At 36.0% G+C, this 20,942-nt stretch overlaps 1 protein-coding gene across 1 annotated transcript in view; it reads left to right on the forward strand.

Annotated features, from left to right (window-relative positions):
- The window catches only part of FBN2 (fibrillin 2), a gene marked incomplete at both ends in the record, with an annotated part of 157,449 nt that overhangs the window by 92,107 nt on the left and 44,400 nt on the right, over positions 1 to 20,942 (forward strand). The window contains 11 exons of the mRNA XM_080362871.1: positions 1,190 to 1,417; positions 3,972 to 4,097; positions 6,194 to 6,322; positions 8,413 to 8,538; positions 9,256 to 9,381; positions 10,063 to 10,185; positions 10,336 to 10,461; positions 14,476 to 14,601; positions 15,663 to 15,785; positions 17,196 to 17,318; positions 18,968 to 19,093. Of these exons, the coding sequence (XP_080218997.1) occupies positions 1,190 to 1,417; positions 3,972 to 4,097; positions 6,194 to 6,322; positions 8,413 to 8,538; positions 9,256 to 9,381; positions 10,063 to 10,185; positions 10,336 to 10,461; positions 14,476 to 14,601; positions 15,663 to 15,785; positions 17,196 to 17,318; positions 18,968 to 19,093 (1,482 nt within the window). The remainder of the gene's footprint in view (positions 1 to 1,189; positions 1,418 to 3,971; positions 4,098 to 6,193; positions 6,323 to 8,412; positions 8,539 to 9,255; positions 9,382 to 10,062; positions 10,186 to 10,335; positions 10,462 to 14,475; positions 14,602 to 15,662; positions 15,786 to 17,195; positions 17,319 to 18,967; positions 19,094 to 20,942) is intronic.

The raw sequence follows: 20,942 nt of genomic DNA on the forward strand, positions 1-20,942 counted from the left end.
TCACATGAAACATGAATATTTATCCTGAAAATAGAGCTTGACCTCTAGTCCATTTCAATCATGTCAGAAGGCTCTAGAAGATGTCCAGAACTTGTTTTGTCAGATGCAGTATGTCCTTGTATTCTTCCTTTACACAATGAAAATAACTCTTGTTTCCTGGAGAGTATTAAGTTACCAAGAAATTTCTGTATAGTATCAAACATATCTTCTCTAACACTACTGTAATTTATACTGTCCATCTCTGATTATTAGTATTGTTTGATAGATTCTTAGAATTTGGGCATAAAAATTTTCCTGTGTTGTGGAAATTAGCATATAGAGACTTAACAACCGATATTTATACCAATTTTATATTTTAACAAACACTAATTTTTTTTCTAAAAATTTTAAACTATTTTTCTTTACAAAAATACAAATAGATGAAAAGTGTGTAATGTACTGACAGTTTCAAATGGGTTATTGTTGTTATTTGTTACTGTATATTGGAACTGGCAAAGCTGATTTTTTCTGTGTACAGACCAGTGTGTGGTACTTTTCCTGACAGCTGGGTATGCAAGCACAGATTTTGCCTGCACACTTGGTTGACATATCATTTGCTTGACCTGCTTGCTTGCTTTCTTTGAATATAAGCACAACTAATTTTTCTGGAAGCTGTATTGTTTTCTCCTGCTAACTGGTGTTAAAGTAAGCCTAACAATGATGAACATTTTTTTCTATATTCCTTCTATTAATAAATTAATATAATAATATAAACATAGGTAGGATTAGGTTTGGTTTGGGATTTGTTTTTTTTTGTTGTTGTTGTTTTTTTTGCCATGAATGCATGTCAATTTGTAAATTAGAATACCTGATACAGTAAAGAAATACATGTCTCCGTCCTATCAAATACACATAGGAACCTAAAAAAGCACTTTCATATTAGAGTAGTGGTACATCTTCATATCGCAAGACAATAAATGAAGTGTTTGTACTTTTATGTGGTGCAACAGAGATCCAGAAACATAATTATAATGTAATATTAGCAACTTCAAATGGTCGAACATTGTGCAGAAGTGTAGAGTCTTGCACAGAAATCTGTCTCCCAGAAACGGAGCCTCACATGTACTCATGCCTTAGAAATATATGCTTCTGAAAAACAAAAAGCTTTCGCAAAGGGTAAAATGCCTGTTTGTCGTTATAAAATGAGCAGATATTCGCATGGAGCCATGCTACCTGAAGTGGGATGAAGATGAGTGCATTCAGTCTGTGCCTGGCAAGTTCCGTATGGATGCCTGCTGCTGTGCGGTGGGGGCTGCCTGGGGCTCCGACTGCGAGGAGTGTCCTAAGCCTGGCACCAAGGAATACAAGGCTCTGTGCCCCAGAGGTCCTGGCTTTTCCAACAAGGGAGATATTCTAACTGGCAGGCCATTTTATAAAGGTAAGGGTTCATTCTTGTGCCTAAAATTAAAATATAGGTATGTGAATATTCTAAGAAAATGCCAGGATTTGTTGCTGTGTTTGCCACATACTTGAGTTGAGAGATACGATAAAGACTTTTGTCCAAAAGAGCTGACCTTGCAGGTGGGAAACTCTCTGTTTGCTTGGTTCTCAAGAGAGTTACAGGAGCCTAAAAGAAAAAGCTGCAAAGTTTAAATTTGGTAAGGAGAAAGAGGAAATGGTCATAAAAGAACTGAAGGGAAGGGGAACTCTCAATAACAAGAACAACATAAAATGTGTACCTTTATTAAGGCAATGCTTTTCAAAGTGTGAACTTAGGGTCTGATGATGTTCCATGAGGTCAAAGAGTTGAGATGTAAATGTAAAATATTACTAAAATTTGGCCAGGGTTCTCTGAAAGAAATACTGAAGAAGAATGGGTTCTATCTCTGGCTTGCAGAATTATTAAGTTATTAGAAGGGAAGTGTGTCCAATATTGCATTAAAATTACAAGGGCAATGATAACAAGGAGCTGCAGCAATAAAGTAAATAAAAGCCTTTTGTTCAGTTTTTACTACCTTCAACTCCTGTAGGGCAAAAATAAAACTGAAGAGGCTGGAAAATGTTAAGAAACTAGATCTGAGATGTTTTAGCTGATTGAGATCAGAGAATAAAAACTGTAAATTTCTCTGTGCAGAAGCTTAGGTGATCCAGAAATGCTTTAGGTATGGGTTTTGGTTTTGTTTTGTTTTGGGGTTTTTTTAATGTATTCTGAAGCATTTATCTTGAAATATATTGAGTTGCTTGAGAAAACTTTAGCAGATTGGACCTTGGCTTCCCCATAAATATAAATAAGGTCTGATGTTCAGGAGTTACTATTCTCAGGCAAAGCTCTGAACATTCTGTGGTGATATACTAAAACAAATTAAGGAATTTAATAATAATAATAATATAATTGCTTGTTTTTATTAAAATTCAATTCATTAGAAATAATAAAATCTTAGTTATTTAATACTAGTAAATATCTCATCCACTCCAAGATTTTTTAAGGTTTTCCTGCTTGTTTCTGGTTTTGTATGTGGACCGCACTTTTCTCCCACTCACATGAGTACATAGGAGATAAAATTTTGTTTCATAAAAGATGATTCTCAGGTTGGGACATTCAACCAGCAAATTATACGACAGAATATAAGAAAAGCTCATTCAAGTTTGTAAGTGCTGCTGGGGGTATACATATGAGAGAGGCTGAAATATGAAAAACCTTTCTTGTCCTATGCAAGAAACTTCAACAGCAAAATATATTTAGAAGAGGATAAACATTTCATTTGATATTTAACAAAAGATGAATTAACCTTTTCTAAACTGAGCTCCAGATATCACTCTAGCAATCTGAACTTAAAACAAAAGCAAAACCAAACCAAACAAACAAACAAAAAAACCCCTAACAATCAACCACGTGAAAGTTACATCTTTTACAAGCTGGCACAGGAACAGCATTAATGTTCCTTGTATTAGAAAGCAAAATAGAGGACAATACACATTTTGGCATCATGGGCAGAAGAGTCTCAGCTCGGGGAATTTCACTGAATTTGGTTCATTGCTGATTGATGTGAACTTTTAGTTACTGATTTGGACACTAAGAAGCAAAGAAAGCATAAAGAAATCAACAGGTAGGGAAACATCTTTTCTCTCCTACCGCCAGGCATGGATGCAGCCCAGTATCTCTCCTCCACCTTTCCTGGTGTCTGGCTGCCCCAGTCCCATGGATGAGACAGCTGGCAGCACAGGGCCTTCGGGACACTGCAATGGTTTCTCTTTGTCACCACTCATTGCTTAGTCTTTTATTTCACTACTCCTTCCTTCTGATCATTTGCTATGCCATGACATGGGCTCCATGACAGAGGCCCTCAGGTGTGTTCCTGCTCAGCATGGGTTGTCCACAGCCCATGCTCCTTCAGGATATCCCAGTCCCAGTGTGGGTCATTTGTGCTTAGTCCTGGGAGGAAACACCCACACATCATGGTCCCTCAGGGATCTCCCTGCCCTGGCAAGGGTTGCCTATGGGTCACAATCCCTCAGAGGTGTCTCTGCCCCAGCATGCATGGGCCACTGTCTCTCAGGTGTTCCTGCCCCTGCTTGGGCCACCTATAGGCAACACACCTTCAGGCATGTCCCTGCCCTGCCATGGATCACCCACAGCTGCAGTCCCTCAGGGCTGTCCCTGCTATGGCGTATGGGTCTTCTACAGGCTGTGGTTTCTCTGGACTTTCTCTGTGCTGGCATAGTTCCTCTAGGGGCGGCAATCCCTCAGGGGTTCTTTCTTGGATGTGGAGTTCTATCCTCCAAGAGTGCATCTCCAGTCATGTTTCCAACAATGTCCCCTGCTGTTTGCCTCCTTTGTTTCATTTTTCCTTTCTCCTAACCTGCGTAGGAGGAGGCCATACCTCAGACCCTGCCTTTTACACCCAATACAACTGGTAAGAAGAAGCAGGAAACTCTGATTATATTTATAGACACATTTGTGCTTAAGAATGCTCTTTTGTTTTATTTCATAGATATCAATGAATGTAAAGTGTTCCCTGGTATGTGCATGAATGGTAAATGCAGAAACACAATTGGAAGTTTCAAATGTAGATGTAACAATGGGTTTACTTTAGATATGGAGGAAAGAAACTGTACAGGTAAGTCTTGCATTTTCTCCAGTTCTTCCTAGAATCACAGGTTGGTTGATATTGAAAGGGACCTCAAAATATCATCTTCACCAACCTTTTGTGTGTCAGGGAGCCTAAATAAGATTATCTAGCTGCCTGTCCATCTTGAAAACATCCAGTGATGGGGAGTCCACCATGTCCTCAGGGCATTTTGAAGGAACTTGTACTTGTTGCATATCTTTGTGATCTTAATGTAACTTAATGTAATTCAATTCCTTCAGTTTCTAAGAGCTTTATCTTTACACAGAGTGACCAGGTGTCTTGAGATTCCCTTTCAGAAAGTGATTTTTTAATAAATATAACATTCTTCTTCTACATGTACATTAGGAATTTTTTAATTGATGTTAAATATTCTCAGGTCAATCAGTATAAACTGAAAAATCAATAAGAATCATCAGCAGAGACAAGTTCAGTGTTTAAACAGACAGATTAATTTATATTATATTGCTTACTCTCTGGTCATTGTGATATCAAACAAACTTAGAAACTCCACTGCAGATTAATTTTCATTTAGATTTGAAAGCCAAGCACACTCAGAGGCACCTCTGCAATTCTGTCATCGGTGCAACATTAACTCAAGAAGTGCATTTAATTTAAAAGTTTAATATTTTATTGTTTACTGCCTGGAAAAACTGAAACAGAAGATAAGCTTGATAGTTTTCTTGTTATGAGAACCTGGATGCCTGCATTGTGGGTGGCTCTGTGCTGAAAATGAAGGAGGTTTTGTTATACCACACAGGCGTCTATGAGTGAGTCAGCGTAATATGAAGTGTGGGTGGTAAGGCATGTTAACTGAGGTGGGTCTGGATGTTAATGTTGCCCTAACTGGTGATTTCCTTGTTTTTATAGTGATTGCATTGATAAGAAATGCATTTAATAAACTTTATTTCTAAACTAACAAGAATAATTTGGAAAACTTCTCCCTCCCAAAGCTTTTTTTGGTTCTGTTTTCCATTGGAAGTTTGTTCTGACAAAAATGTTCCACTGAGCAGCTGTAGAGAGCCAGGTTTTATTAAACAGAAGATTTTGGTTTGTTTTGTTTTAAATTAGCAAAATGTTTTATGAAGCCTTCAGAAGGCCAGATAACATCCCAGGCCCAACAGGTGGATTACCATCCAACAACTCCACACATCTGTGTGTGATGGAAATATCTTCACCAGACAAAAACCTGGCCATGGGGGGTGACACAGAGGCAAAAGAGACTTCTGCATGTTGTGAAAAAAGAACTGTTGCAAATCTTTAGTGGTTTCTTTAGTTAAACCAATACTTGTCTAGTTTTTCCCAATCACTTACACAAGTGAATCTACTGCCCAACTCACCAACTTACTGTCCAGCTCACCAACTTACTATCCACATGTTAATGCTCTTCTCTGATTCCTTGCTCCCTGGGCTTCTTGGATGACAGAACCAATCCTATTCCCTATCCTGGACTAATGTCTTCATTGTTTCAAATATTCTGTTATTTTTACTCCCAGTAAAGGCTTAATGATTTTTTAATATGTAGAAATTAATGACAGTAGTGAATTAAGCTGAAGGTAGAGCTTATAGTGGAGAATGTGAAACTAAGGCATGGAACCCTTGTTCACCCCAAAAACAATGGATAGGCAGTGCAGTAAGGAATAGAGAAGTCTAATGGAAAGGGTAAATGCAAATTCATATTGCTATTAGTGGTTTAATGTCTTGATAATAAGCAATTTAATAACAATGACACTGTAGTCATGGAGTCAATTAGTACCTCTGTAATAATAACAACTTAGAATTTGCTACAGCTAGTAATTTACTTAGAAAACTAACCTTAAATTACACTTAATGAAAGCCTGCTTGTTAAAGAGTGTAATGTTTAGTTCAGAGCTCTGAAGGCATTGCATTATGAATCTTTCAGAAATTGTTTCACATAATCATAATTCCTTTAAATATTAAATTAATTTCATTTTTCTCTGTTGATTGATATACTGTGAATTATTTCTGTAGAGTTAATTTATAATGGCTAAGTGTTCACTTCTGTGAAAAGCAGGATAACCTTGAACTCCGTTTGATTTTTCTATCTCTCCATTACTATGAAATAGACATCGATGAGTGCCGGATCTCCCCAGACTTATGTGGAAGTGGCACTTGTGTCAACACTCCTGGAAGCTTTGAGTGTGAGTGCTTTGATGGTTATGAAAGTGGATTTATGATGATGAAGAACTGTATGGGTAAGTGTTGCCAGGGTGACCTTGCGTGTGTCCGTTGTCTGCAGAAAGCCTGACCTGTTCTCTGTACTCTGTACTATACTAGATTTGCTCCACTGAATATTTCATATGTGTAATTATTCTGACTTCTTGAACAAGACATACAGTTTATAGGACAAATAACTGAACTGTGCATATAGCTTTGCTAGTCCTTTTTGCTAATCACTTTTACACATTTCTGTATAGACATTTTAGAATGGCAGCAAATATTCATTTACATAATTTAACAATGTCTAATGAGGTATCCAAACATTTGGTAAAGTTAGGAATAGAAGGCTGGAGTTTCAAAAGTAGTGTGATTAATATTTCCTCAATTCTTCTGGTACTACAGAAATTCTGAGAGCATTTCATAAAAAAAAAAAAAAATCATCACATCTCTTTAATCTTTTTAAAGTTGTAAGAATAGATATGGAGACACTAAAAGTTACTAGCCACTGTAAAAACTCTTGAGTTAGTATCATGCAGTACTTCACGAAATATATCACAAAATATATAATGAAAGTGAAAAGTCTTAGATTTTCATCTTGATGAAGCTAAATGGGTCCTCCTCCTTGCCCTTCTTGGAGACATTTTCTCTCCTCTCACCCTAAAGTTTCTTGCCTAATTTCCATGGCCTTTCACAGGTTGTCAAGAGTGGCTTCAAAATGACATTGGCCAGCTCCCTCTCAGCACTCATGAGTCTTTTCCAAATCCTTTGTCAGCAGTTCCCTTCCACCCTTTCCCCTCATCTTTTTGCTGCTGCTTTTATACCCTTCACATCCCTTGCCAAGGTCAGCTCCTGGTGGCTTTGGCTTTCCTAACCCCACCTCTGCAGACTCAGTGCCTCTGTATTTCTCCTGCATCACCTCTTCCTTCTTTGGCTTATTTTATGTTTCCTTTTTGTGTCTGAGTTTTGCCAGGAGCTTTTGTGCTTGTATTAATAACTGAACTCAAATAAGTGGTCCTACGTCCCTGCCATGCAAACGTCCTGTCACCTTTACTTGATTTCCTGCCAATTGTGATGCTTTTAGACTCAAAAAGTCGGCAAACAATCATTGCCTGAATCACAGGTGGACATGACAAAGACACGAAACTGTCTGAGCTGAATAGCCTTCAGGAAAGACAGAGTACAAATGCAGAGAATCAGTACCGTATGGTGGAGATATGATATCTATAAAACAGAAACAGTGTATCAAGATATCAGGTAAATAGCAGAGAGGAGACAAGAAGAGACGTTACTTATTCAGCACCTTTTGCAGAGGTGGGAGAGCATCATGTTCAACAAAAACATTTTTGAGCTGCAAGCACTATCCAAGCAGGAGTGTAGCAAAGAGATGCTAAATTCTGTCATTGGGTAGTTTCTCCCCTCATGTGAATAACCTGAAAAACCCAGTGATATCTTGGCTAAACTCCCAGGCTGAGGTAAGATAACACTAGTCTGCCTATCTGAATAAAAGTCTCTAGTTTCAAAGATAGGTAGCCATAATGTTTCTCAGCAGTCCCAAAGTGTAAGTACATCCTGCACCTTGAACACAATTTGATCATATTTCTCTTCATCTGCATCTACAGTGTTAGCTGTTTTTATCAGGTTTGGGAGTCAAATATTGTTTGTCATTATAAGCTGCAGCGAGCTTATTTCTCAGCCAAACAATGACATATGCAGGATTTATCAAACTGAATAGCCATTTAGGTAAAAGTTTACACATACAGCCCCATTAACAGCATCCATAGACAAAAATTTCGTTAAGAAGCACTTTTAAAAAAAATTCATCACATTAATACATTGTTCTAAATGGCAACCATCCAAACAGTTGCTGTCTTTTCCTAGAATACTTAATTTTGAATGATGAATCTCTAGTTTTCTCGAAGAGAAAGATACTAATTTTTAGAGTTCATAATGCATAGTTTTTAATTCACCATTATGCAGTATGAGGAAAGGAGCAGTACTGCTTCAATAAAACAGTCCTTTTATTTCTGACCTTGAGATTTCAGCACATACAGACACCGATAATTGCTTTTCTTTTTGTTGCTCCTGAGTAATGATTTTGTATTTGTTTATCATTGTGTCTTCACAGACATTGATGAATGTGAACGCAACCCTCTGCTGTGTAGAGGTGGCACGTGTGTGAACACTGAGGGGAGTTTTCAGTGTGACTGTCCTTTGGGACATGAGCTGTCACCATCACGTGAGGCATGCATAGGTGAGTTTCATGTCAGAGTACTGGTCTTCAGCTTTTTAATAAGAGTTTTCATTTGTGCTGTCGAAACTTCTTGTCTATGGCAAGGATAGGGTCTCAGGAATATCTTCTACAAATTCATGTTCCTTCTTTATAAGCCTACTTTCAAATTAAAACCTTAAAACAGATCCTGTAAAATCTTCGATGTCCTTAATGCTGTTGACTTTAAAGAAGAGTATTTTATGAGGCCTCCTATCAATTATTTAGCAACTCAGAGGACTGTACCACTCATGTTGGCAGCTCTCAAGAAAAATATATACCAGCACATAGGGAACTTTGTTACTACAGTCACAAAAAAGCATTGTCTCTTGCTGAAATGCAGCTCTGCTTTTTGCACATAATTAATCAAAATGCTAAACAAAATGCAGAGAACATAATGCATATTATCTCTTTGACTCTCTCTTTAATTGATAATTGCTTCAAGACTTGCTTTATACTACTGCAGGTAGTGCTCACAGACCAGAAACAAAGGTAAACCTTTGGGCACTGGCTTAAACATACTATTTAGAGCTCCATACCCTGGACTGGAACGTGCTAGGAACAAGAAAGAAATGGAGAAAGCTCAAAAGCCACTAATTTAAAAATCTACCTCTCACCCTTTTTCTCTGACATTCAAGCAGTTTTGCTTAATGAGGCTGCATTCTGAATAAGAAGTAATTTATAAGAATTATTCTTTTCCAGATGTAAATGAGTGCTCCTTAAGTGACAATCTCTGCAGAAATGGCAAGTGTATGAATATGATTGGAACATACCAGTGTTCCTGCAACTCTGGGTACCAGGCCACTCGTGACAGACAAGGCTGCATAGGCAAGTGTTGCACACATTCACCTGTGTATTTATGCTCCATTGTATATTGTTTCATCTATCTTTCTTTTTATTTAATCTCATCTTTTCCTTTTGAAACTGAGCAGGGCCATCTTCTCATCTGTGATTAGACATATCCTGAGCTATTGTGGACCCACACACTGATAGCTTCTCTTTAATTTTTCCTCCTAATTCTATATATCTCTTAAATCCTTCACTGAATATATGTATATAATATGTATACATAATATATGTAGTATCGAATTATGTAGGTGTCATCACATTGGTAAGGAGAACAGAGATATTAAGAGTTTTTTTATTTGTATTTTTATTTTTTTTTGCAAAAATATAAATTTGTGCTACCTTTCAAGCTTTAATGAAAGCTAAGTTTCTTGGGGCTTTTCTTTCTTTCCTTTCCACATGCTGTATTTTGCACCTTTTTTACATCCACTGTTAATACATGTTAACAAAAGCAACAAGTAAAAGTAGCCACTTGCTCCCACAAATGACAATAAAGTTGAAAGAGAGAAAGCTGAAGAAAATGTAAATCAGAGACAGTAGAATGAGAATAAAAATTCAGAATTGTGTCACTGCTAAACTGTTTCATCTGCTAAGTAAAATGGCAAGAGAAGATGGATTTTCCTTATTAAAGTAGACTTACTAGTACTATTGTTGCTTCCCCAGATATTGATGAATGTATGATAATGAATGGAGGATGTGACACCCACTGCACTAACTCAGAAGGCAGCTATGAATGTAGCTGCAGTGACGGCTATGCTCTGATGCCAGATGTCAGGACATGTGCAGGTAGGTTTTAATATCTTAAAAGTTCCTCCATTGTACATTTCAGCCAATATGAGCATGGTATTCTTTCAGCCAAACCATAGGAGAGTGTCAGAACTACTATCTGTTGTTTGGTTGGTTTGTTTTTTTTGTGTTTTTTTTTTTTTCCCCTAGATATTGATGAATGTGAAAACAATCCAGATATCTGTGATGGTGGGCAATGTACCAATATTCCAGGGGAATATCGCTGTCTCTGTTATGATGGGTTTATGGCTTCTATGGACATGAAGACTTGTATTGGTGAGTAGCTGTATGCACAAAATTTAACAGAAGTCTAAATATTCTTCAGCTAATGTTTTAGGAAGTTCTGATGAATCCTTGAAAGTGGGTCTTGAAAGTATTTATATTATTAAAAAAAAAATAATTGTAGGGGGGGATTGGACTAGATGATCTTTCAAGGTCCATTCCAACCCCTAACATTCTGTGATTCTGTAATCTTTCTTGCCTATCAATGTGCATGTCAAGAAGGGTAGAAAAATTTTAGAAAAGTCCGTAAGGATGAAACAAATCACATTGTTCCAAAAATAGGAGTGATTTAATTGTAATTATATGATTCTGCTAAACCATTTTCGTTGAGAAGAGATTACTTGAGGGCCCCAACATTTTCTTGTCTCTTGTAAATGTTTTAGTTTATACCCTCAACTACAGAAAGATATGAGTATTTATAAAGGAAATTAAAATGACATTATCTCCTCAAATTAACTTAACCTGTTTAGTGTATCTTGATATTCATATGAAGTTCATACATTTTACATTAAATATGAAGTTTCTTATGTTCCATATTTCAAGGTGATTTGGGCTACACTAGTAACATCATTTTATATTTTGTGAGCGTCTGTCAAACCAACCTTCACTTTGCACAAATGCACACTCACAGACATACTCACTATGGAGAAACTGGTCATATGTATTGCTGAGCATAGTTGTCCTGAACTGTTTTTTTTTTTCCTTTCTTCCATAGTTAGAGTTACATTTAAAATTTTCTTTTCACCCTCACTTTTAATGTTACTCCAGGTTCCTGTTTTCAGTTTTGCACACATATTCCATGTTTATGCAATGAACTTGAAAGTTTAGAACTAATAATTTCAGGGTTTTTTTGGTATTAACAATGTTAGTAGCTGTAAAATCAGAATACTGTTTTTAATTTTATACATAACTGCTCATAAATGTTCTTCTTTAGGAAAACAGTATCTGATATTAATGTAGAAACCTACAGTGAGAAAGAGTGAATTTCTACCATGTAGGTAATTGCTTTCCTTGCTAACATTATCCAGTTTGCCAAAAAGACTTTGGGGTAACTACAGTTCTTACTGGACCTAACACTACTTTCAACAAAGTACTTGATCTTTTATGAGCAGAAGTATTTGCAGTATTTTGTATTTGTTTGATAGTATGTGAAATTAGATTATCTTTGCCATTTAACTAATGTAAAATTGGAGCTATTTGAATACAGTAGAAAAGTTGACAGGGGTATAGCTCACAAGATGACTATGTTTTAACTAGAAGTTTTTAATCAGATTTTTAATTATAAACTAATTAGCTCTCTAATGACAAAAATTCTGGACTAATGTTAAAGCATTGAATTACAATTGAAAGCATATATTGAAGATTTATCATGCAGTATAAGAATCTAAAATGCAGTTCAGGTGCAAACTACATTATTCTTTAGGAGAGGTTTTTTCCTAATGGAAAGTTCTCATCATATATGCAATGGTCAGTGAAACTACAAAGAACAGAGAGACATCAGCAGCAAACTTTCCTCTTTCTTGAAACTTCAGTGTGCATCAAGGCAGCAAGTGCTGAGCAGTCATGTTGTCGAGCTGCCTAGGAAGGGAGTATGGCACAAGAGCACATCTGATGTCCTCCCCTGTTTTTCCTTGTGACTATTTTATTTTTTATATGGTTGCAGGAAAGCTTTCCTGGTCATGACTTATCGTTTGCTCTTTCTGTAAGTGTCATCCTCCCACTTGCACCCTGAATTCTCCTTGAATGTTACCTTTGTGGTAGCCTTGTACCTTTGTATGTGCCAGAGATTCCTGTAACTTTTGGAAGCAGTTCTCAAGGGCATTCTTGTAATGTCTCTGCTCTTTATCCTCTCCAAAACTGGCTTTCAACAACACCATTAGGACAATGGTTACTGATTTCTTCTTTCATTCCTTCTTAACCTCAGTCTTGATAGACATTTTGATTTTTCTTTCTCTCTTGAAATATCTTTAAGTTTATTCATAAGCAGTGGGACTTTGCTTCTTCTCAGCAAGGAATTCACCCCACCATGCACACACACACACACTCTTGGGATAAGTAATAAACTTTATTTCCTAGCTGCCCATTTTCTAATGGCATAGCAGAGTGATAGATGTAGTTCTGTACTAAAAAGGTGGCAATGAGCTATAGGCTTTCTCTGAAACATAAATGGAAGGCTGTGCCAGAGCTACTCATAGCCATGAGCTACTAAGAAGAGTTTGAGGTTTCCTTGTGGTGTTAAGCATTCCCTGTTTGATATGCTTCATAGTTCAGGCTTTTCTACAGAGATTTTGAAAGAAGCAGGTCAATTCTTATGTTCCAGGTGTGTCTGAGCAGGCAGAAATAGGGAGGGAAGTCTGCGGCTACTGCAACTGAGAAGACTTAAAGCATGGCAGCTTTCCTTTGCCTGGTACTGTGACAATTGGATATACTGAGGAAATAAAGGTTGCTGTAATGGCAGTATTTAGTAGACTGATGAAATCAGCCCTGTTTTAAAATACAGAACTGAATTTTACGAAGTTCATTTAATAACAACACATTTGCCAATCGTCAGTTCTTACACGATATTGGTCATTATCACTGCACATACAAAACTGTTAGTTTTTAACAACCACATTCTGATTTATATGCAATACCACAGAGCTGTTATGGGTAGTTTGTGTTGACTGCCTTCCAGGCCTTGGTGCTGCTTAGTCATGAAGGTCAGAGTGACCAGGTGGGTATAGAAGAAAAGACAGAATTGAAGTGTGTCTGTCTTCTTTGTTTTAGTACTCCTCTCAAAAAAAGCAGACTCCCTTCTATGCCTTGTAGGGCTTACCTTGTTTTCTTGTCTTGCTAGTCATTCTCCTGCTACCTATGAGGTTTCCCGGCTGTCTACAATTCCTTGTGCTTATATTTTCCTTTGTCTGGCAACTTGTATGATTTTGATGTGCCCTGCATGCAGCTACATCCATCTTTCTTTGTTCATTTGGCAGTCTCCTTGCTCACATCCTTACGCAAAACCGTGTCTGGCTATGCCATCAGAGTATTATGCAATACTTACCTGCTATTGCTAGTTACACTGTTCTAGCATGCTTATGCTGCGGTTTAAGGGAAGCTAATATTAATTATATCTCGATACTCTACTAATTTATATGTGATTTGGACCTCTGCTTTGCAGTACATGATGTCTTGCTTCACTCAAAAGGACAACTACAAATACCAGAAATGCCTTTTTCGTCCCCAGTACAGTGACTTTCTTAAATGTCATAGTATAGTATTTTTAGCTAATGTCATGCCAAAGGACAAATGGAAATATTGGACAAAACGTTTTAAAAGCTCTACGGCCATATGGCCCCACTGTAGCACGACTCAGAACACTCATAGGAAATTCTTCAGTTACCCACGTGGCAGGTGCCCAATTCTAGGTTGTTATATCAGTTGCATTGTTTCATCAGATTTGTTGTCTTCACTAAGTTGAATTCCTATTAAAAAAACTGACGGTGTTTACTTTATTATTTTTTATAATTTTGACAAATGCGATTCAAAGGTATCGACACACATTTCTGTATAACATTATTCAATTTTAAATAGTGATCAAAATGTGCAAGTTGAAACCCGTATTTACTATCAGTACAGGAAAAGTACATTTATTGTAAAAATTCTTCTTTGGAAGAAAATTACAGCTATATTATGATCAAGAACATGCTTTTAAAAAATAATTTAAAATTATTATTGTAAGAAGTAGTTGACTTAATAGTCCAATAATTAGCATTCTAAACAAATTAGAAAACACCGTATTTGGACTACACATTCATCCTTGTTTCTAGGAAATTAAAAGAATACAGAATGAAAAAGCCGTTATGGTTATAATATATGTTATATTATGGTGAAGATCAATAAATGTGACGTGCCATAGAAGCGCACCATGCTTCTGATATTTTCACCTGAATGAAAGTATTTCAAAAACACAAAGTATGCTGTGAAATGACAGTAGTGTTCCACTAATAATGATTTTATGTGTACTTACAGATGTGAATGAATGTGATTTGAATTCCAACATCTGTATGTTTGGGGAGTGTGAAAACACTAAAGGTTCCTTCATTTGTCACTGTCAGCTAGGATATTCAGTCAAGAAAGGAACCACTGGATGCACAGGTAAAGCAAATTTCCAGCATATATATCATGGTGTGCACATATCTTGCTTGACTTTCAGGTACAATAAATGCCTGAGTGTTCACAAACAAGTGAGAGATTGTAATCTATGCATAATAGTAAATATAAAATTAAGTATTTTATTTTTATCAGCACATATACAGAGTTTGAAAAGGTATGTTCCTTCAACAGTATCAATATTATATGAGATGTCCCTCACATAACTGTAATTTTAAAAGCAAAGCTTTTAGCAGTATAGATTGGGGAAATATCTGTGATATGAAATATAGCTTGGGTGGCCACAGCCACATTTGTATTAGAAGTGTTTTATGAGTATTCATTTGTCATATATACTTAAAGTATGAACTCTTCAGTCAACTAAAGTTTCAGGAAATGTCTCTGTGATATAAACAGGACAAAAGAAAAAAGTAAAAGAAATGTATTAAAAATAGTGGCGATGTAAAAGGGCAAGTATATGCCATCATTCAACCCATGCTAACAGATTTTAAAGAATTATGGTCGGTCATATTGAAACTCTGTGAGTTCCCATGATAGTTAAGCAGTACCTTGTCTTCTGCAAACTGGATCCATTGTTTTCAGGAAGCTAAGTTCATCCAAAATTATTCTTTTGAGGAAGCTGGCAGACTTTCTCCTATAAATTAGAATTAAGAATTTGTTCTACATTTATTAAAATCTTGGACTAATCATTTTTGTAACTGAAGTGAGCCTATGCGCCCAAAAGTCTTATCCCATTTTTAGAAATATAAAGATGAGCATATTTAATGTGTCTGGAAAACGGCATTAATTTCAAAATGAAAAGGAGTTATAGTAAAGCAGACTAATTTTGTCATGTATACAAAGAACAAAATGAAAATACAATTGTCACTATTTTTTAATAATGTGTAATACGAAGTAACTTGCTTGAATTATTCTGTAGTCTTGAGTTAGGCTTTTTAAAGGACTGCAAACCTGCACAGTGGAAATAAGCAACATGTAAAAGGAGCATAATTTGTAATATTCCGCTGCTCCAAATGTAAATACTAATACCTTTTTTGTGCTTGTAGATGTGGATGAGTGCGAAATTGGTGCTCACAACTGTGACATGAATGCTTTGTGTGTCAATGTACCAGGAATTTTTAAATGTAGTTGCAGAGAAGGATGGGTTGGAAATGGCATTAAATGTATTGGTAAGTATCCAGAAAATAAAGCTTCCCTCCTTTTTAGATATATATGTTTTTTTGGTTTTTTTTTTTTAATCATGTAACGTGAATGTGTGGTTACTTCTTTAGAAACAGTGTTATTCTTCTATCTGCTGCACTCTGTGGATAGATGAGTACAAGCGGGTCTTATGTTTCAGGCGTTTGGTCTTCTGAGAAAAAAAAAATGTTTTATCTCAGAATCTTTTCTGTGTAACATCTTACTGAATTAACTATGTATTTGACAAAGTTTACATATAACTACTAGAATGTGCAAAATTTTTTAAAAAAGGTCAAAAATAAAATGGAATATATTTTGTTATTTCCTGCCAGTAAGATATTATTTCTGTTACTTAATAACATTATTAGGAAATGTCCTGTAGTATATCTTGTTAATAGGCCCTAATATAAAAAAGATTTGACTTGAGGCACAGGAAACTTGATTCTACTTTTGTTGGAACGCTAGAGTAGCATCATGTCCCCTTGCTTTTATTTTTTAGTTTGGTGTGTAAAAAATTGTAGTATTTACCTTTTTTTCAGAACATTTTGGGATCTATGGAAGAGGAGCTTCGTTTAAGAATTAGGCTTTATTAGTTTAATATGTGAAATAAAAAGTACCATATTATGAGATTTTACTGCAGTCCAAATTTTCTAAGCTTGTTAAGCCATACCTGAGACATACCCTAGTCTTTATTATTGTCATTTAATTAAAAATACGTGAGATTCTACAAAGAAAATAGAAAGTACCATTTGAAGGAGAAAACTTCAAAAATATTTTCCAGAAGCATCTTCATAGTTTGAATATTGCCTGAGTATAGAGTGTTCTTCCACTCTGCAGAAAGGTGAGAAGGGACTGTCAGGCACGCCATAGCACCAGCTAGTGTGACTCATGTGTCATGGACCCAGTATGGCCAACCCCAACAAACATTACCTTGAGGTGAAGTAAATTATCTTCCTCTTCCTTTTTCCCTTTTTCATCTGAATTGACATGCAAATAAATAAGTGAGCCTGCATTAACTCTCATGGGGTTACATTTTTGTCAGATTCTTGTTACATGTACAGCAGATTTTCACCTCACTGTATTTCTTTGGTTTATTGGTTTTTTTAACTCATTTTGAGTTCAAGTTCTTTAGCACGGTATCAGCATTCAAGTAACAAGTTAGCTGAATTCCATGTGTTGCTTGGAAACATTTTACCAAATCCTATGCATTTTAATTTAAAGGAAAAAAATATTTAAATGAAATCACTATAGATTATGCTTGTATATTCTAATGACAATTTTGTGTATTTATGGAAACATAATCATCTTTGTAGCTGCATTTGTTATCTTGATAGCGAATTGTAGGCCAGGTACACTAGCTACTCTGTTACTGCTTGCACTCTTTTGCCCCTGATGTGCAGATCTTGATGAATGCTCCAATGGGACCCACCAGTGCAGCGTGAATGCCCAGTGTGTGAACACCCCAGGATCATACCGCTGCGCCTGTGCAGAGGGATTCAGTGGGGATGGATTTACTTGTTCTGGTAAGAAGTTTCTGTGAAAGACAACTTGTCACTGATTGTTCCTGTTGTACGGAAGCTTTGCAAAATAGATCTAAGCCTGAACCGCAATGTAATAAATGTAAAAGTGTCTTTTAAGATCAGGATTCTTCCCATCTGCTGATTGTTCTTTTGATTTGTGTGCCAAGTTGGACCTGCTGGGCATGTTTGTGAGGTGAAGTTCCTGTCTTTTTCTTCCTCCTTCTCTGCTCCTTCGAACCATTTTTTTTGGTATGTGCGTGTGCTGCTTGCAGCAGCAGGCTCTCCCGTCAAGGACAAAACCCAGGGTTAGGGTTCCTGGCATGTAGGCCAGGTCTGTCTCGAGCAGGGAAGGCATCATCTGTTTTCCCCTCACTATGTTAGTTGAACAGCAAATGATTAACAAGGGAGTTTTTAAAAAAGAAAAACAGATTGCAGTTGAAAAATATTACCCATGTTCTCTGCATTTAAATATGTTGGTAAATGCTTACTGTTAAGAATTAACATCGTTTAGCACACATCAAGTGATTCAAAATAAACTGTGTAAAAGATCATATAAAGTGTAAAGATTTTTTGTTAAACGTAATGGCCAAGCATTAAGTTACTGTCTTTTTTGTCACTTGCAGAGTAGAGATGCAACAATATCTCTGCTCTTGACTTTGAACAAGTCCTGTATGTGATCAGCAAATTTGAAGGTTTGAAGGAATGCATCCTAATGCTAGTAAAATACCTAGAAGATAATGTGAATACATTCAACATTAGCTAACTGGCTAATTTGAAATCAAAATAAATTTACACCTTAACTAGATAGTCTTCTGATTAATATTGTAAGTTTATTGATTTCCAAATAAGGATCTTCAAGTATTATTGTTTATTTGTTTCAAGATTGTGGTTAATGAACAAGAACTTTCATCCCTATTATTAACATACTACTTTTCAGATCTTGTGTTTTTTAAAAAACAGGTGGGATACTAGGGAATGACTAACAAAATGAAAAAAGTATATATATATATATATTTTTAATAATCATAAGTATACCTGGCAAAATTAGGAGTCCTTAGGATGACTGCAGTGGTGATTGCCTTCCTTTGTCATTCTGCTCTTTTATAGCTCTTAAAGAAAAACAAACAAACAAACAAAACCCCTTCCTTTTGGGACATACTAGAAGAATCCTCAGTAGTGTGCCAATTGTAGTTACAATGTTCATAATCCTCAAAGTATATTTTCTAAAATGCATATGAAAATAATTTTCTATGTATGATCCGCTTAAGAAGATGTGCCTTTTGAATGTATTTTATGTCAAAGTAACACAGCAACATGTACTAGGAGACGAAGCTTTGAATTGGCAAGCAAAGCATTCAACTTATTTGTCAAAGCTGAGTACTACTGAATCTGAAAATCTTGCATTATTTAAAAAAATGAAATCTGTTAATGAAAAGCAAGGAGTAAGGAGTCATGGCATGGCAAAAGGAACAATTTTTGGAAGTGACACAATGTTTGCTTTTCTGCATTCTTTCAAATTACTTCATCTTCAGATGTATTTTGTTTTATATCAACAGTACTCAACAACACTATTATTTTGAACGTCGGGTTAATATTATTTGTATTTTGCTAGTGAAACATACAGTTTTAAAGACATTTTCTGTCTCCCACAGATGTTGATGAGTGTGCAGAAAATGTTAATCTGTGTGAAAATGGACAGTGTTTGAATGTCCCTGGTGCCTATCGCTGTGAGTGTGAGATGGGATTCACTCCCGCCTCGGACAGCAGGTCATGCCAAGGTAAGCCACTGCTACTTCAGGTTCATTTTCTGAGTTTGGATTGGCTGCTATGAAACAAACAACAAATGCTGGAATGACCTCAACCCAGAAACAGAATATTCAGCATAAGCTTCACATATAAGTAATTTCTTCAAGTGAGGATTTTTTTGCAGTGTGACTTATGTTGAAGGTAGCTTTCATCATTTTCCTGGCCTTGCTCCAAAAACCTCAGAGGAGAGGTTTGGCTCAGTAATTTTGGGGTTTTTAAAATTATTATTATTTCTCCTCTTTTTGTCACCAGTGAATAGTGTGTGGAAAATCCTGTCTTCATCACTCGTTTATTTAGTGTACTTACATAGGAGACACAAACTGCATTGTGATTTCACTTTAAAATAAATGTTCTCAGGAAAATTGAAGTAGGCAAATCACTGATATATTTGACAAGTTTGTAACACTTCTTAAAATGCATACTGAAGATTTTTTTATCATCACCCTTTCACTCTTAATATTGTACCAGATCATCTGGATGGCAAAAGGAATTACTGTCTTTCTAGTCCAATTCAGTCCCTGTTGCCTGTTGTGTTCTTTCATCTTTTGTTTTGTTTTGTTTTTTTCATGTAAGAGAACCGTCTATTAGATGAAGTATTTTTAGCTGGTGCTTCAAAACTTTTAAATTTATTTCATATTTAATGGTAGAAGCCTCATAAGATCTTAGGAAGTTAAAATTCTTGATAAGACAGATTCCAAAATATCATCTCTAAAATTCAGTCCATAACTTGATATGTTCAAACATTGAGGTGCACATATATGAGTCAGACTTCTAGCTGTAAAAAAAGTGCACATGTTTCTGAAAAATTAGCTCTATGACTGTTTTGGTCAGATTTGTTAGCAATTACCAGCTAGTGTCAATCATCTTTACTGAACTCAGAGCAGCTCAGTTAGTTATTCATATTAGAGTCAGGCCAGTGTTCTAATAAAAATCCAAAAATACGTATCAGCCAATCAGAGTTTTGAAAAACAATATGATTCTGAATCTTGTGACAGCAGATCACCAACATTTGGCTTTTCAATTGGTCCACAGTGAGGCTCTGAAAAAATAAATGGAAGAATTTGGGAAAAATATTTGGTGTATTGGTATATTATTATGATTCCAAGAAAGATCTGAAAGCATTCCATAGATTAAATTGTACTGTTGGAGAACTAAAAGATCTGGGTGCTGAATGTTTGATGTATGTTTGTTTTTTTAAAAAAAAAAAGTTGGTAAATTAGTTTGTCCTTTGATAAGGTGAATCTTAGATGATTTCTGCCATCAAGGGACAAAATCCAAAGCCTGGATTTAGTACAATAATTGTGATATTATTAATTCATCCAGTTCCTTCAGAAACACCTTGAGATGTCAGTCCATTAGCATCTCAATGATACAGTCTTTTTATTAAGCTTTATCTGAACACAAGTTATATTTGTGACGTGATTTGGAGGTCATTCCATAGCTGTATTCTGAGGTTCTAAGGCCTCTAATTTTCACTTTAAATTTACTGAGGACTGTCAGATATTAAGCATTTATATTAAATTTCATTTTCCCTTAAAAATTTATCTCTATTTCCCCCTCAAAAGTTACCCCTTCATATAAGTTCCTGTAAGGAGGCAAGTAAGCCAAATTCAAAGTAGACATTTAATTAACGATTTTAATTTTTTACACCTCATCCATTTTTAGTTCATCACTCTTAATGAGAGCACAGTACACAGAATGTCAAATGAAGGTTTAGCTGTGTATTGTGAGATGGTATGAATGCTTTCTGCTTTCCTGTCTCCGCTAAAAATAGCTCGCTAGTACATTCTAGAGGTGGATTAGCCCTTGGCGCAGCTGCTT

The sequence above is a fragment of the Nesoenas mayeri genome (assembly GCF_963082525.1).
Source record: "Nesoenas mayeri genome assembly, chromosome: Z".
NCBI lineage: Eukaryota > Metazoa > Chordata > Aves > Columbiformes > Columbidae > Nesoenas > Nesoenas mayeri.